The sequence below is a fragment of the Myotis daubentonii genome, chromosome 4 (assembly GCF_963259705.1).
Source record: "Myotis daubentonii chromosome 4, mMyoDau2.1, whole genome shotgun sequence".
Classification (NCBI taxonomy): Eukaryota; Metazoa; Chordata; class Mammalia; order Chiroptera; family Vespertilionidae; genus Myotis; species Myotis daubentonii.
The window spans coordinates 56,982,890-56,999,935 of NC_081843.1; the positions used below are offsets into that span (position 1 = coordinate 56,982,890).

The window sequence follows — 17,046 nt, forward strand, 5'->3', positions numbered from 1 at the left end:
ACATACCACTGAAGCCTAGAAATTCCACAGAAGAAATGAACCAGCACCTACAGAGGTTTGGGTGTTCAGCACAGAGGCCCAGATAATAAGGTAAAGTACTGTCAGAAGATAACTTGTTTCACCATGTTCCTTGAACTAAAGATGAAGGCAGGGGTAAGTCCATATGTGTTAAGACGGAAATAACATGAAAGTTAGGAAAAATAAAAAGTGAAAGAGTCAAATGACAATTCATAGGACAGGTCAGACAACACAATATAAAAAAGGAAAAAAAGACCCAAAAGAAATATTTCTTGAGTTGAACGAAATGCATTTTATATGCATTAAGTCTCACAATGTGTGGAATATCCATATTCTTTAAAAGCCTAAGCCCAAGAAATACAAAATTATTATACTTTCCGTTAAATCTAACAACAGTACTTTTTTTTTTTATAGCTTCAATAAACACAGATTTCTCCTTGCAATATAAAACTTGCAATACTGGCTATCAGCACAAGCATTCTGCACAAAAACTATATTTAGTCTTAAACCTGCAAGGTCTCTTAGAATTTTGTGACTTCTCTTTTCCTTGTGATTTCGGTTCTCATGCCAGTTATTTTGAAGCTGAAGTTGTATCAAATAAGGATCTTTTTCTTCAAAAAGTAGCATTTAGATAGCTACAATGGAGGGAAAACACATTAAGCTCTAAGGCTACATTTTTACTTGTTGAGGATGAGATCTTATTCCATCTTCAAGAAGCATCAGTGCATTTTTATTTACGTGTACTATTAAAGGATCTAGAAGGGAAGAATGATTATAAACTTGTGTTCAATCCTTTAGTTTCATACAAGTTTTTGAAAGATCTGACTTGAATTTTTGAAATACTTAGTAGTAGTTAAAAAGAAAAAAATGTTCCAGGAATAAAAATACCTTTATTCTGGATAACCCTAAAAATCTGTATGTTTTCTTTTAAATTCTTACTCTTGAATTATTTAAAAATGATCAGTAAACACTCCCTCTTGCCTCATAAGAACAAGCTCTATGTAAAAAAGCTGTAGCAGTGCAACAATGCAGTGGGTAATTAATGGCCAGAAAACACTTTCCTGTTCAGCCTCAAAAACGCAATTTAATTATATTGGCTTTCCAGATGTTTACCTTAGTCTTCTTCCTATTAGTGGTTCTCCAAATTTTAACAAAAAGCTGTGGTACCAAAAGAAATCGATTGCTTGACAACAGCAAACATGTAAGTGAATGCTGGATGAAATTTCCAGAGTGCTCCAGACCAAGCTGGGTTTTGCTTCAGACAAAGAGCCAGGGATAAATGATGCCACACAGTGAAATCCGCATCCTCTTGTTCCCAAGAACATCTCAAAAAGATGCATCTCATTTGGCTATTTGATGAGTGTAGCTCTGCATTTGTTAAATAGCTCAGTAAAACAACCATGTGATCAAAAAAGAAATTAGGAACAAAACCAAATTAAAATTATTATGAATTAAGAAAATAAAGAACACTAATTAAAAAAATTAGAAGGAATTTTCAGGTGCAGATTTAGTATTAAAACTCATCATCATTGTGTTCATATAAAAGTCTGATGAATAGTGTTAAATTGTTGTGTAAATTAGAGCTGAAAAGAGGAGCCAGACAGTATCAGTACTTTGGATGAATTATAAGCTGGAATTATATGCCAATTGAAATTAAGGATGGAGAAATGAATGATACTGTATACCCCAAATATTGAAATAAAATAAAAATAAAAAAGGATGAAGCAGGGGAGTATCTTTTAAAATAAAAGCAAAACGTACCATTGGTTGGGTGTCGAGCAAATGAGATAGAAAACCTTTTAACAGCAGAACCGCGTGTGGCGTCTGAGAAAGAGAAAAACAGGTACCTGAAATTCGTAACAGCTACCAAAAGAAAGACACTTAAAAAAAAGGGGAAAAACAAATATAAAAGGAGGTTAGTAACAGGTGACATGCAGAAAGGACAATGAGAGAAGGTAATAAGCCAGAAACTAGTTAAAAGAAGTAAAATGGCTTGATGAAAGAGGCAAAGTATTTAATGAAATATACAAAAGAAAGGAAAGCAGAATGTGCTGGCAACTCTGATAAATCCATGTTTTACCGACTAAAGTAAATTTGTGGATACATAAGAAAAAGTTTTCAATAAAGCTAATCCTGAAAAGGCTAATTAACACTCCTATTAACAAAAGGGACAAGCTTCCATGAGCCTCATGTGATTGAAAAAACAACAACATTCTAATTACTAAAACTTATATTAGTGAGAGGATCTCCTTCAACTAGGGATTCTAAAATATTCTCATCCTATGTTTATTTTTATAAGTATTGCCAATATATTTTTCTATTTATAAGATAAATAAGCAAAAATAAGGATTGACTATGAACAATGTTTAAAAGAGCACAGATTTATTCTTTATAATGTGGCTTATCAACTATCTAAAAGAATAATACACATGATGCAGTTCTAAAGTCCACATTTCAACAAACTACTCATAGAATAAGTACTATAAGTCTAACGACAATTCACTGTTTGATGAAACATGGATCCAAGCTGTGGATAACAGAGAGCATTGATAGTCTTTTAGGCAAAGGATGCTAGGATTCCACTCGCTTCAGTCAATGGCTTTAGGCTTGCCTTTGTGAAATACTGTCTCCTCATGGGTGTGTGCGTGGGTGTAGGTATGAGTGTGCATGTGTGCACATACCATCTATGCAGCCAGAAGAGGTCAGCTTTTTACGATGAGTACGAGCATAATCCTGTAGGTTAGGTGCGCTTGAAGAACCCCCGAGCACCGAGGTGCTAAACAGGCCCGCACAGTGAGACCCTGATGGGAGTTAGAGAAAATACATACAACAACGGGTGTTCTTCCATTCACATTGGGAATTCATGCAGCATGCAATAATATGGCTCTTACCATACGTTTTGGCAGTGCCTTGAATAGCTCACAATTTGCTTGTAATGTCAACTTTAATAGAATCAACTACCACTATTCATCATATGTACAAATGAGGTTATTTAACACTGGACAAAATGTTGTCTTTGAAAATAATATGTCCATACACTAATTAGATATATAGATACTAAAAGTATTAAAAAATTACTATAAAAATTAATTTAGGATGATAAGGGATTCTGTCAATCAATTTGCATGAGCAGGCCATAGGAGGGAAAAAAGCACTCCGAGCACAAATTAAGCCATATTAAATCAGTATTTCTCGATGTATGTCTTTAAGTAAAGACTCTTTTCTAATTTTAAATTATCAATATTTGTTATGATATAAAACAAATCAAAATTTACTTATTTGTGAGAAGACCAGGTAAAAACAATTCCTTTTAAGTCATGCAGGCCTAAATCAGTTTAAATTCCAATCCTTAAATGACTTAAGATCTTTAATAAGACCCCAATGAAACACATTATTAACATATAAAACACAGTCAGTATAAATTGATGCTTAATTTGTAGCAAAAATCTTTACAACCAAGCAAAATTTTTACTACTGAATAAGAATTAAATAAATTTCTAGCTAATACATAATACATAAAGGAAGGAGAAATATATACATATGTTTGTATATATGTATATATTTCTGACAAGTTATTGTGAAAATAGTAAAAGCTGCCAACATTAGCTATATATAATTAACTAAAGAAAGATCTTTAAGTAGGTAGGCATCAATAGACAGTTCATATACTTAGTATAAAGATCGTAGTACATACATAGTTGAAATTTATGCTTTTATTAAACCTAATTAGACAGCTATTTCCAGAAAATAATATGCCATCACCTCATACAGTTTATCATCAAAGAGCTTAAAAGCAAATAAGCTTAGAGAGGTCTTTTTAAATGTTGTTTTGCTTGAGTGTTAGCAAAAAAACCAATTGTGTTCTGTAAGTCAATAAGTAACACTGCCAACTGTTCATTAGTTTGCATTGGTTTTCCATAAGAGATGATCAAAAGGAAAATTAATAATCCCAGATGGGGTCTGAAACACTCCCTACTTAATTGTTTTTAATCAGAAAGGAGGGTTCTTTTTTGTATGTAATAGCTTATTTTCATCTTTATCAACTGGGAAAAGGAAGTTTGCTCCCTACATTGAAACATGTTGGGATTTTAGCTTATAGAATAAAAGATTGAAAACTGGCCTTGGCAATTGAACTAAGTAGTTTATATTGTGGGCATTCAAAAGGGTTATAAAACAAAACTAAAGGCTATTTTTAATTCATTTTATCAAAACTTTGTTGTATATTTCGAGTTTTACAACTCAGCGTTTCAAATTAGCGTACATTAAGTTAAACAAAAACTAAAGCACAGCAATTGGTCATGCTTTCACCCCTGAAGAGTTTTACATGTATGCAAAATAGTGAGTTTAAGGTTTGGAATACAATTTTTTCAGACCACCTACCTACAGTAGGGTTCTGTTTCTGTTCCACAAGAGTTCTTGGTGTTCGCAGGTAATTAGCATTTTCAGATACAACCTGCACAAGGAAAGCAAAATAAATGAGGTAAAACAGTAAAATGAATTCAAAAATCCATATTTCATTTGCAGCCTGTTCCAGACAGACAAAGGTTAATAAGCTGTATGATAAATATTAGTAGAAATACATAGAACATGAAGATCATGCAAGATCCCCTTCTGAAGGGAGTTCATTTCATATGAGATCCTTGCAATGAAGTGGTGTGAAGCAGGCATTCAAAAATGAAAGATCATGTATGAAGCAAGACAGATGAAAAGAAACAATTAGTAGATTGATACAGTTTCACTCTCTTTAAGAAGCCAAATGCCCACTCTTAAACAGCTCCTGTATTTGAAGGGGGGAAAAACAATCACAAACGGAAGAAGAGACAGACAGAGGCTGTTGAGGTCACCATACAGTTATTGATCCATGCACGGGCTTTATCAGAGTAACCTTTAAATATTCACAGCCTTAATGGATACCATAATCCCTTTTCCTATAATCAAAAGCATTATATTTCCAAAAGGAAATTGCTCGGAAAAGTCATGTGTAACAGGCAGACCTTCCATTGTATAAAAAAATAAACACAACAAAACAAAACACACAAAAAACAAAAGACAAAAAGAAAAAAACAACTTAAAAATTCCAAATGTCATCACAGAAAGTCCTTCAGAAATCATTTTATTTTACCCATATTGTTGGTGGGCAGAAATACATTGCCCCCTCTTATCTTAAAGAGAGCATTAAAACATTATACAACTAAAAAAAAACCCCAATGTATCCTTTCAATTAGATACTTCCAGACAATGGAATAATGAGAGAATGATCAGTGTTAGATGTATCCTGCTAACTAATTCAGGGCCACATAAATTTTGATATTTTAAAAAATGTTCATTCTCAGCAAATTCCAGGTGGAATCTCATTTTTTCAATTATAGGGGAAAGGTTATTTTTCTTACCAATTAATTATGTAATTTTGATTCTGAATGTTTTAAATGATAATTAAGTCAAAGAAAGATTCTGTTCTCTTTAAAATTTTTACTAACAAACTAAAATACCAGGAGTGTAAATTTATTAATTTTTAAATCCTGAATATTTAAAACCCTCCCAATAAAAAAATATAAACACATGCAATTTAAGTTATTTATTTCCCTCAAATATTTTTAGATATCACAAGCATTTTAAAATAAACTCAAAATTAAAAAACAGAAGGATTTACTCTGATGTAAAATAAGGGATTAGATGTCCTCAAAGATAGCTGTTTGTTGCTCTGAATGCGAGGAGGAAAAATGTTTAATGAAGTAAAGTTTAAAAACCTGTTGCCATGAGCCAAAAATACTGGATGTGAAAGCCAATGATTTGGGGGAGACAGGGGAAGAAGTGATTTGTTCCCCTGATCTGCGTCTTCGACGCCCAGTACCCACACCACTGGTATAATGCAGCCAGGTACCAGTACCCTCTGGGCTAGACACACTCAGGGGGCTCTCTTCCTGGAAGTGAGAAAGGGGGTAAAGAAAAAAAAAAAAAAAAAAAGCAGAGCATGCAAAGTTAGATACAACAGAGCCAATGACCAGAAAGAAAAAAAAATACAGTTTGTTCGCATTTGCTTATCAATTTTTAAAAAACTATTAAACAGTAATTTGGGAGCCAAATATTTCAATATCTGAGAAATTGATATGAATGACATGAATCTAATTGTATTATGATAAAAATTGTGAGAATTACCTTATTATCTTAAATATACAACATATATTTATACTGCTTAATAGTTGTTTCTTCCCTCTTAAAACTGGAGATTTTAAAAATTTTTATCTTAGCAATTTTAAAATATGAAAGTATTCTGCTTAATTTTGTATATTCAAGAGGTTTTGTGCTATAGTGGATAAAGTTTCCAACCCAAAGTATGAAAAAATTACGCACAGGGTGAATGAGATTTCAATGTATATAATGTAAAAAAGAAAATCTGTCTGCCAGAAAAAAATTCAACCATTAGATGGATTCAAATGGTACTTGTTTACACTTTCAAGCTATCTGTTTGTTTACACCCTCCAAAGATTATTTATAGAGTACAGTAGGCAAAACATGCAGCAAACATTCTCATTTTATATGTTTGCATGTTCAGGTTTCAGACAGTGAGGACAGAGTAAAATCTACTTGCACAAAATGAAGAGAATAGTCTTTTTCTCTGTGTGTCTTTTGGAAGTACAAACTTCTGATATCCATGCAGATGGCAGACGCTGGAAAGAGTCTTCAAGGTTTTACTTGAATAATTTACCTTATGAAAGTAAAAGTTTAGCATGGCATAGAAATAATCTCTTGAAAGCAACTATTTAAGTATTTATGAGAAAATATTTATAAATGTATTCTATGTTTTAAGAGTTAACAAAAGGCAGTGATTTTGTTGAAGATTTTACAAATACAGATGAGTTGCAAAATGATAGCTGTATCAGTGTTTAAGGCTTTTTGGAGTGCAGGAGAAGACTGAATGGTGAAATTCTGAACAATCCGATTAACTGCAGATTGCTTTGCTCAGCAACATCAAAATCACTGCCCTCAAGTGGTAGCTTAGGTTATTTTCTGAAATTAAAGATACCTAAACATAACCCCAGGTTTCATTGTTTTTAATTAAACTATAACAGAACAAATAACCAATGTTCTACAATTGTTAATCATCTTCTATCATAATTAACTTAAAATATTAAATTAGTGGGAACCCTATCTAGTATACAATTTCCATTATAAAATTACAATAATTTATTGTATTGGTAGATGCTTTTTCTGTACATAACTGTCAAACTGAGGCATAGATATATTTGAAACTTAAGAATCATAAGACATTTATGTTTGTATAATTCGGGGCCACAGAAATGAGCATAATTCTTTTTTGTTGTTGTTTATATTCTTATTCACCAACTGTTAGATAATGCTATACTCTTAAGACTTGGTACACTTAATTAGCAACAAAATATATTTTCTGCCTTGGCTGGTTTGGCTCAGTGGATAGATACGTCGGCCTGCGGACTGAAGGGTCCCAGGTTCGATTCCAGCCAAGGGCACATGCCAGGATTGTGGGCTTGATCCCCAGTAGGTGGCGTGGGGGGTGGGGGGGCGGCAGATCAATGATTCTCATCACTGATGTTTCTATCTATATCTTCTCCCTTCCTCTCTCTGAAATCAATAAAAATATTTTTTAAAAGCTTTAAAATAAAAAATATATATATATTTTCTAACTTACAAGTTGATGGTTCTTCTGTGTTAAAGTTAAATTCTTGCTTTATACTTCTACTCAAGCATTTAGAAAACATTTGTAAGCACTGATCTCAATCAGGGCTTGGAAAATCATCTGACAAAGAATACAGATAATCTAAAATAAAGGCTTTTAAAGTAAAAATGTATATAGATATTAAAGATTTACTTAACAAGCTCATTCCAACTGTTCAACTTTCCTTTTAAATGTTATTTTAGTAGCTATTTAAATGGTATTTTATGATTGAGCATAACAATTAGCTTTAGTTATTTAATTGTAGATCTTAATACAAAGGTAAATTTTTCATCTATTCACTGTATCATCAAATTTTAAATTCCTATATTGATTTTTGCAATCAGGCCAACAATTTAGAATTTCCTCTCTTAATCTACAGTGTCATTGGAAATCAGTTATTGCTGAAGCATCTCTGGCAATTTCTCTTTACTTTTAACCAAATATCATTCCTGACACATTATTAAAAAATTATGTCCTACATAATTAAAGCTGTATTTTCTTTTCTGTTTTATTAAAATATAGTTAGTTTACTATATGAAAAACATGCTCTGACACATGCACTTACTTCGTTTGTAGTCATCTTCCTAGATCTTGGAAGTGGAGACTTCCTGTGTATATGAATTGGCTCTGATACCATAGGTTTGAACAACAGCACACCTCGATCAACCTCATCTTTTTTAGAAGTATGTGGTTCGTCCTCGTTATCAATTTTAAAAGATCGCTTGCCTTCATTCTGTGGGAAACAAATATACCATATAAAGGTCAGATAAAACAACAATCTCTTCTGATGAACAAATTGAACAGCAATTGGTGCTGTCACTGAAAATATATATACAGGATGTTTATTCAAGTAAATTAACAGTAACTAAATTCTTACAACAACCTAGTATTATTCTGGGTATTGTGAGACAGATGACGGAGTTGCTGACTTTTAGAAATACATATACTCTAGGAGAAATTAAACAGTAATCCAACAAAAAATCCATATAAAACAAATTGCCTAATTAAATTCCATTAAATGCCCAAATAAATAAACAACAACAATAAATACAGTAAAGAAGAGTAAAGATCAGTTTTGTTATACAGGAATGGCATCAACGAAAGCATGAACTAAACTTCATCCGAATTTATACATTTCAGAATACTTAAATTCTGTTCCAAATATTTCCAACAAATGTGATGACTGCATACATAAATAACAATCATTTTATGACCCACTAAATATTTACTGAGTGGTACCATCTGCCAGGACACAGATTAATAAGATACAGTCTCAGATTGTAAGACTCTCACAGTATATATAGTGTAGGAGACAGATAAGTTAAAAAATTTATATTAATACCCATCTATAATAGAATGGGGTAAATTGGGGCACAGTTATACATTGAAACACATATTTTAAAGCAATAAAAATAGATAAACTAAAACTAAATACAATTACACCAACGAATCTCATAAAGTTAGACAAAAGAAGTCAAGCAGAAATATATAAAACCCTCATCAAACTAAGTGGTATAGAAAGTAAAGAGGAACTTCTTTAACTGGATAAGAGATATCTAAAAACCTGAAACTATCACCACAGTCAACAATAAGTCACTGAAAAACAAGAGTGTCACTGTTACTAAATCTTTTCAACATTTTACTGGACTGTTGTCATCATTACAATCATATACTTAGAGATACAATCATATACATAGAAAATCATATACAAAGAGATACAGCCATATACATAGTAAATCCAAATGACTTTATGGATAAATGATTAGAACGATTAACAGTATGTAGTAAGGCTGCTAGTTATAATATCTTTATACAAAAATGAGTTAAAATTCAATATGACAATAAAAGAAAATGAAATTTACATCATTTGTGATGGCATAAAAATATAAAAAACTTAGAAATTAATCTGACAAAGCAGGTACAGCATTTAAAAAATCTTAATTTTATCAAAAAGATATAGTATCTCACTAAAAATATACTAAGTCCTGGGACTAGAAGATCTAACACTATAAAAGTGTTACTTCTCTCAAAATTGATCTGCAGAGTTTATATAAATCTCAAAATTCCAAAAAGTCTCTCTGGAACATTCCTCTTCACTTTAGTTTAATAACGAACAAGAATGCTTAGTATCAACACTTCTATTCATCATCTTAATAGTCTTAGGCAGTAGCACTTCACCAAAAAGCATATCCAAATGGCCACTAAACATGCTAAAAGGTGCTAATCTTTACTTGTCATGAGGATAATGTAAATTTAAACCACAATGAGATAGCATTACATGCCTCCCAAAATAGTTACATTAAAAAACACTGGTCATATCAGTACTGACAAGGATATGGCAATATTTTTAGAAAACAGCTGGGAAAACTATTTGACTGTATCTTCTAAAGTTGAATATATGCATATCCTATGACCTAACAATTTACCTCTAGATGTATGTTTAAAAGAAATGTGTATATTTGTTTACCAAAAGATTTGTAAAATAATGTTCATAAAAACATTCATTTTCATAACTTGAATTAGAAAAAAAAAGAAATGATTATCTAAGTGCAGTGGAGTGACACCTTCCACTATATTTATTTAATAGAATACATGGAAACAAAAACAAAGAACAGAATAGATGAATCTCACAAACATAATGAAAGAAAAAGCCAAATCTACTCCTCACCCCCTAAAAGCATATATTTTGTGATTTCATATATATAATGTTCAAAAATAAGCAAAATTAATCTATGACAATAGGTACCTTTGGGGAGAAGACAGGGAGGTTATGATAAGGAGAGGGCATAATCTGGTCTTCTGGAATAATGATATTATTGTAGTTATGACTTGGCTGGGTGTTCAACTGTGTTCATTTTATAATATGTCATTAAGGCATATTTTATGATTTATGTACTTTTATCAATATGTAATATACTTTAGTACAAAGTTTTAAACTGAGTACATATTTAACTTTGTAAGGTTACTATAAAGATTAAAATGCAATTCATGTCAAGTGCTTAGCAGAGTGTTTAGCATGAATTAATACTCAAGTAAAACAACAATAAAAACCAAAACCAAAACAACTATAGTTTTTTATCCATTCTACATACTGGTCTTAAAAATCCAAAATAATCTAAATAAAAGATAAAATTCAACCATGCCTAAAAATGTCCACCTAAATTATAATTTAAAAATGTAAACCATCTGCCAGCACCAGTTTGGCTCAGTGGATAGAGTGTCAACCTGTGGACTGAAAGGTCCCGGGTTCGATTCCGGTCAAGGGCATGTACCTTGGTTGCAGGCACATCCCCAGTGGGACATGTGCAGGAGGCAGCTGGTCGATGTTTCTCTCTCATCGATGTTTCTAACTCTCTGTCCCTCTCCCTTCCTCTCTGTAAAAAATCAATAAAATATAAAAAAAAAATGTAAACCATCTTTCTACTTATTCCTTGAGATAAGAATTCTAGCACATGATAGAAAATTCTTATAGAAACTTCATGAAAAGCTAACACTGCAGTGCTCTCTTGTGGTCACCAAGCTCTGAGGGTTTCAGCATCATTACCTCTCTTGAAGCTGGTCTATATCCATAGCCGGATGGTAAATTTTTGTCTTCTTCACATCCTTTGGCTCCTGGACTAAAGTGTAATTCAACATGAAAGCGTTCCTCTGAAGAAAGATCCTAAAAAAAATCACAGAACATTTGGAAAATAAGAAACTTAAAGCTATTTATTTACCTCGGGTAACACATACATATCGATAACTTGGATACCTTGTTCGGATCCTCATAAAGCATGATAACGATCTGAGTCATGTAGTTGAGCTCATTGACAACATTTAAATAATCCATAGCTCGTTTCCACTGTTCATCTTTTGATTCCTGAACAAAAAAAATATATGGAAAACATTTTCTCATTTTGTATTACTTGAAGTAACTTTATTTTCATTATGGTAGTTTGCTTAATCCTGAGCGATAACACAAAGAAGGGTGAATATTTATATGTAAAAATCTTTCAAAATAACTCCTCTATATTTAAGTCTCAATAAATTACTTAAGCTTAAGTAAATTATTTTAAAAATATTTTATCAGTGTGGCTGGCATGGCTCAGTGGTTGAGCATCGACCTATGAACCAGGAGGTTACGGTTTGATTCCCAGTCAGGGCACATGCCCGGGTTGCAGGCTTGATCCCCAGTGGGAGTGTGCAGGAGCAGCTGATCAATGATTCTCTCTTATCATTGAAGTTTCTATCTCTTTCTCCTTATCCCTTCCTCTCTGAAATTAATAAAAACATACTTAAAAAAATTAAAAAACACCTCATCAGAAGTATTAGAAACTCTTATAGTAACTTAACATAAGGCTTCCTTGTCAAGATGGCAGAGTAGGTAAAAGAGGTACTGGTATCCTCCAACCACATCAACATTATAACTAAACTACTGAACAGCCATCATTGAGAACCACCTGAAATCTAGCTGGACAGAAAACCTATCACTGAAGAAGCAGCCATGTAGAGACTGATAGGAGGGACAGAAACACAGAACAGGCTGGTACGACACACGTTAGGCAGTTAAAAATCAGTAGAGCCCAGCCTTTGTGGCTATTGGTTGAGCATTATCCCATACACCAGGAGGTTGCTGGTTAAATCCCGGTCAGGGTACATGAATGTGTTGCAGGTTCAATTCCCAGTATGGCCATTCACACCTTCCAATGCTATAATGCCAAGCCATTAGACCAGCTACTCTCCACCTAAGCACTACTCTGGAGCAAAAGCTGCATCTGTGTGTGTTAAGTGTTTGGGGTGGAGATATGTACAAAGATGTATATATATTTTTTCAAAGTTGATAAGAGAAAACAAATTAGCATTGCATAGCTAAGTTTCACTAGATGTAAATCACTATGAATGAGTTTAAATGAAATACTACACTATTAATAAGAACATCATGTAATACCTAATTTAGTGTTGCAGTTATATTTTGCTAGGTTTTAATGGACAGATAAAATTTAATAAAATTTAGTACCATACTCCTGAACACAATATTCAAGAATTCATATATATATATAATCAGAGGCCTGATGCATGAAATTCATGCAAGAGTAGACCTTCCATCCCCCAGCTGCCGGCACCAACTTCCCTCTGGTACCTGGGACCCAGGCTTGATCTCTTACCCCCTCAACCCCTGGACAGAAAATTATTTACCTTGGGTAACACATACATATCAATAACTTGGATATAGAAAATTCTTATAGAAACGTCATGAAAAGGGTGAAAAAGAAGACATATGTAATACTTTGTATGTATTAACTAGTAATGTAGAAAATGTATCCTTTTTAGTAGACAGTCCTATGAGCCTTGACGAATGCGTCTCTATAACCATCAATGGTTGATCTCTTACCCCCTCAACCCCTGCCTTTGGTCATAGGTTGGACAGTCTGTTTGATGCTTCTATGACTCTGGTTCTATTTTTGTTCATCAGTTTATGTTGTTCATTATATTCCACAAATGAATGAGATCATGTGATATTTATCTTTAATTAAGGCCCATTATTTGTATTCCCTGAAACCTTGCTTAATCTTATTTCCTGAACAAACCTTTTAAAAAAAACTATTAGAGAGGGATAGATTTTACTCAGGCCACATTGAAACATCAAAACTTTCACCTGGGAAGATATTGATCAAGGGTATAAGTATATATTAGTTACAGGGCCTTATAAGGGCAATATGAGTTGGGATAATAATTATAGATCAAATTAATATTTTTTTTAAAAATTAGAAAATAGGACATCATTTTGGTATAGAGTTTAATTTTTACTTTAGTAAATACATGTAACATTTTTTCTTTTATTTGGAAGCAGATTTTTAAAAGATGGAGTTGTTCAGCTTTTGTTTTGAGAAATGCAGCCAAATACAATGTATACTTAACAAGTCTAGTTCTAACTGCCACCACCTTGGTCCAAACTATACCATCCTTCTTTAGATCATTGCAATAAATTCCTAACTGATTTCCTTATATCTACTCCTATCTATGTATTATCCACAAAGTAATCAAATATACTTCCCCTGCTTAAAACATTTCAATGGCTTCCCAATCCCCCTATGATCCAAGGCACTGGCTCTCCAAACTTATCTGTTGCCATCTATCCATCACTCACATTATGTTCCAAACTACAGGCCTTCTATTGGTTCCTATATCCTGCACATTCTTTCCATCTTCTAAATAACTGCAAAAGGGTTAAAAGGGGACTACGAAGGAGATATATCCCTCCTCTCCAAAAATAATTCCATTGTTACTAGTGAATATATAAGCTCTTGCCTTGCTAATTAAGGACCACATTTTTTCGCACACTATTTCATTTGTTAAAGCTCCACGAATCTACAATGTTGCAAGGGATGCCACTTTGCTATTCTTTGTTGGGACAAAGAAGAAACCAAAACAAGAGGAAAATATGACAAGCACAGAACTCTGAAATAGCCTTAGGGGAACTTTGATAATAACTTAATCTATCAAGTCCCAATAATAGATTAAGAATCTAGATACCAAATCTTCATTATTTGAAGGGATCAATGGAGGGGAGGGAAAAGGAACATATGTAATACTTTCAACAATAAAGATTTAATTAAAAATTACACAGGCATTAGTGATTTGATGACAAATTCAAGGAAACATCTATTAAGTACATTGGAATAACTTATTCTACTTACATTGCATAAGGCACCATAGCGAAGAATAGATAGTAAAGAATGTACATGACTTTCACTGGTGAAATACAATCTGGTACGGACATGACGTTCAGGAGACAGAACACCCCTGGAATACCTAAAGTTAAAAGCAGTGTTAAACAACCATATAGTCAAAACTTAATAAGCATTGAAATTATTCTATAAAATGGAATTTAATCTTATTAGAAGATTAAAGACCACCGTAAGTAAATCTAGCCTCTTCCAACCACAACTGAGGAATATCTTACTAGATATTCCTTTAACATGAAAATAATTGGAACTAACTGGGACCTCTGAGATTAGTCAAAGAAGAATTAACATTAGTCAAATTCACTGCCAATAGCTCATTGTAGCTCCTCTACTAAAAATAACAGAGGTCATAGTACTAAAGAAGTTCACAATGTTTATGCTGCTGAATGGGGTACATGCTGAATAATGTGAATAATGACACATTCCCTTTCCCTGTTCACTTCAGCTCTTACCCAATTTGGAGGGAAAAGAATCCTGGTTGGAAGTTAACTATTAGGAATACCTAGGCAATCCTTATTTCCACAATGTGCCAAGTGATACATTCCTAATTACTTCATAGGAACATTAAAAAGTAATTTAGATTTGAAGTATACAAAAATAGACACCTATAGATTTAAATACCAGTACAGTCTCTTACACAGGATGGAGTTTATTTACAGTGTCATCGTCTTGTGTCCTCTGAAGGTCTGAGCGAATTTTTCTAACTAGAGGAGTACAGTAGCCTTTGGCAATCTCCAGCTTTTCAGCTTTGGTTATACCATATTCCTGAGCAGAAAACACATGATATTAGGGAAAAAAAGGTATAATGCCAGAGAGCTGTAACAAATGCACTGCTAAATTAAAGAACTATAATAAGCCTTTTGAACACTATACACAACTCCTAGTTAACATTTCTGCAGCTGTTTAAGTATACTATTCCCAAAAGTATCCTATATAATAAAGAGGCAATATGCTAATTGACCATCAGACCTCACACAGGATGGCCACCCCCATGTGGTCACAAGATGGCCACCACAAGATGGCCAGCAGGGGAGGGCAGTTAGGGGCGGCCGGGCCTGCAGGATAGGGCAGTTGGGGGTGACCAGGCTGTGAGAAGAGGGCAGTTGGAGGGGACCAAGCCTATAGGGGAGGGCAGTTGGGAATGACCAGGCCTGCAGGGGAGGGCAGTTGGGGGTGACCAGGCCTGCAGGGGAGGGCAGTTGCGGGCGACCGGGCCTGCAGGGGAGGGCAGTTGGGGGCGACTGGGCTGGCAGGGGAGGGCAGATGGGAGCAATCAGGCTGGCAGGGAAGTGGTTAGGGGGTGATCAGGCTGGCAGGCAGAAGAGGTTAGGGACAATTAGGCAGGCAGGCAGGCAAGCTGTTGGGAGCCAGTAGTCCTGGATTGGAGAGGGTGCAGGCTAGGCTGAGAGACCCCCCCGCCCCCGTGCATGAATTTCATGCACCAGACCTCTAGTTAAGTATAATTGAAAGAATTTTTGGTGGTACTGAAAATAAAACCACCTAGTTATTTCTGAAGAAGGGATGATGAATGTATGAATATAATCTTTATGGGTTGTAGTCCAACTGAATTGGCAGGTTAGGTTTTAAATGTAGAAACAACCCTAAAACAAAGATGGATTAAGAATACAAACACTGAAGCACACAAAAAAATAGTCAATAAACATATTAAAAGAAATACAAATTGAAACTGAGATTTTTATCTATTCAAATGTCAAAGATTAAAAAGGCTAACAAATTATATAAAGCCTTTGGCCAATACTTTTAAAGTTTTAATTTGTGGTGGGCAAAAAAATGCCATAAAATTATCAAATTTCATGATGTCTGTAATTATTATACATTAAATAAATTTGTGAGAGATTGTAATATGAGGTATAAAGAAAAATAAATTATAATAATAATTCTAATAAAAATTACAGTTCAAGGAGTAGATAAAAAAATGACCAGATATGAGAAGAGAAAAATCTGTGATGTGTGTGTAGATGGGATAAGAGAAGGGAGAGGAAAGGAAGAGGGCAGAAAGTGAGGTGGACAAGAGAAGGAAAGAAGGGAAAGGAGAGAGGAGAAAGAAATAGGCACAACTCTCTCTAAGTACAAACTGGGATATTTGAATTTAAAGGATACTTCCTACTATCAGGTAATTCCCAGATGGCCAAAGATAAGTATGAACAATAGATCTCAAGACTAATAAAGAAAAGGCTGATTGATTACAAAAGGAAGACCTACGATAATGGAAATTCTTGGGGTCATTTCCCTTAAACTAAAGCTTGGTTGGTTCAATTATCTTGCCAACATAGATGATTGTGAATTAGGTTTGTAAAAGGGATATAAATGCAATTGTGTATGTATAAGTCAATGAAAGGAAAATGCTGGAATTAAAAATTACCAGGGGAAATTCTTGTTGTTATCAAGGCATGAGGAAACAGATACTCTCATACACTGCGCAACTGGAAGAAAACTGGTAAAAGGTTTCTAAAGCTACACAAATAGTCTTGAGATAAAAACATATGTGTAAAAAGAGTGAAAGAAAAAAACCCCATATTTTTAAATACAAGAAGTGGTTAAATAACTTAGTTACATCACAGCATTCCACCATCAGTAATAATTATGTAT

At 33.7% G+C, this 17,046-nt stretch overlaps 1 protein-coding gene across 20 annotated transcripts in view; it reads right to left on the minus strand.

The window, feature by feature from the left end:
* Positions 1-17,046, minus strand: part of PPIP5K2 (diphosphoinositol pentakisphosphate kinase 2) — a 71,790-nt gene that overhangs the window by 13,476 nt on the left and 41,268 nt on the right. For 4 of the 20 annotated variants that reach the window (XM_059693974.1, XM_059693971.1, XM_059693972.1 and 1 more), the window contains exons 20-29: positions 15,074-15,201; positions 14,389-14,503; positions 11,463-11,570; positions 11,256-11,372; positions 8,277-8,444; positions 6,608-6,724; positions 5,766-5,939; positions 4,399-4,471; positions 2,700-2,819; positions 1,780-1,842 (exon numbers count right to left, since the gene is read on the minus strand). In XM_059693974.1, coding sequence (XP_059549957.1) covers positions 1,780-1,842; positions 2,700-2,819; positions 4,399-4,471; positions 5,766-5,939; positions 6,608-6,724; positions 8,277-8,444; positions 11,256-11,372; positions 11,463-11,570; positions 14,389-14,503; positions 15,074-15,201 — 1,183 coding nt within the window. The remainder of the gene's footprint in view (positions 1-1,779; positions 1,843-2,699; positions 2,820-4,398; positions 4,472-5,765; positions 5,940-6,607; positions 6,725-8,276; positions 8,445-11,255; positions 11,373-11,462; positions 11,571-14,388; positions 14,504-15,073; positions 15,202-17,046) is intronic. The other 16 variants (XM_059693977.1, XM_059693976.1, XM_059693986.1 and 13 more) reach the window with 13 other exon arrangements.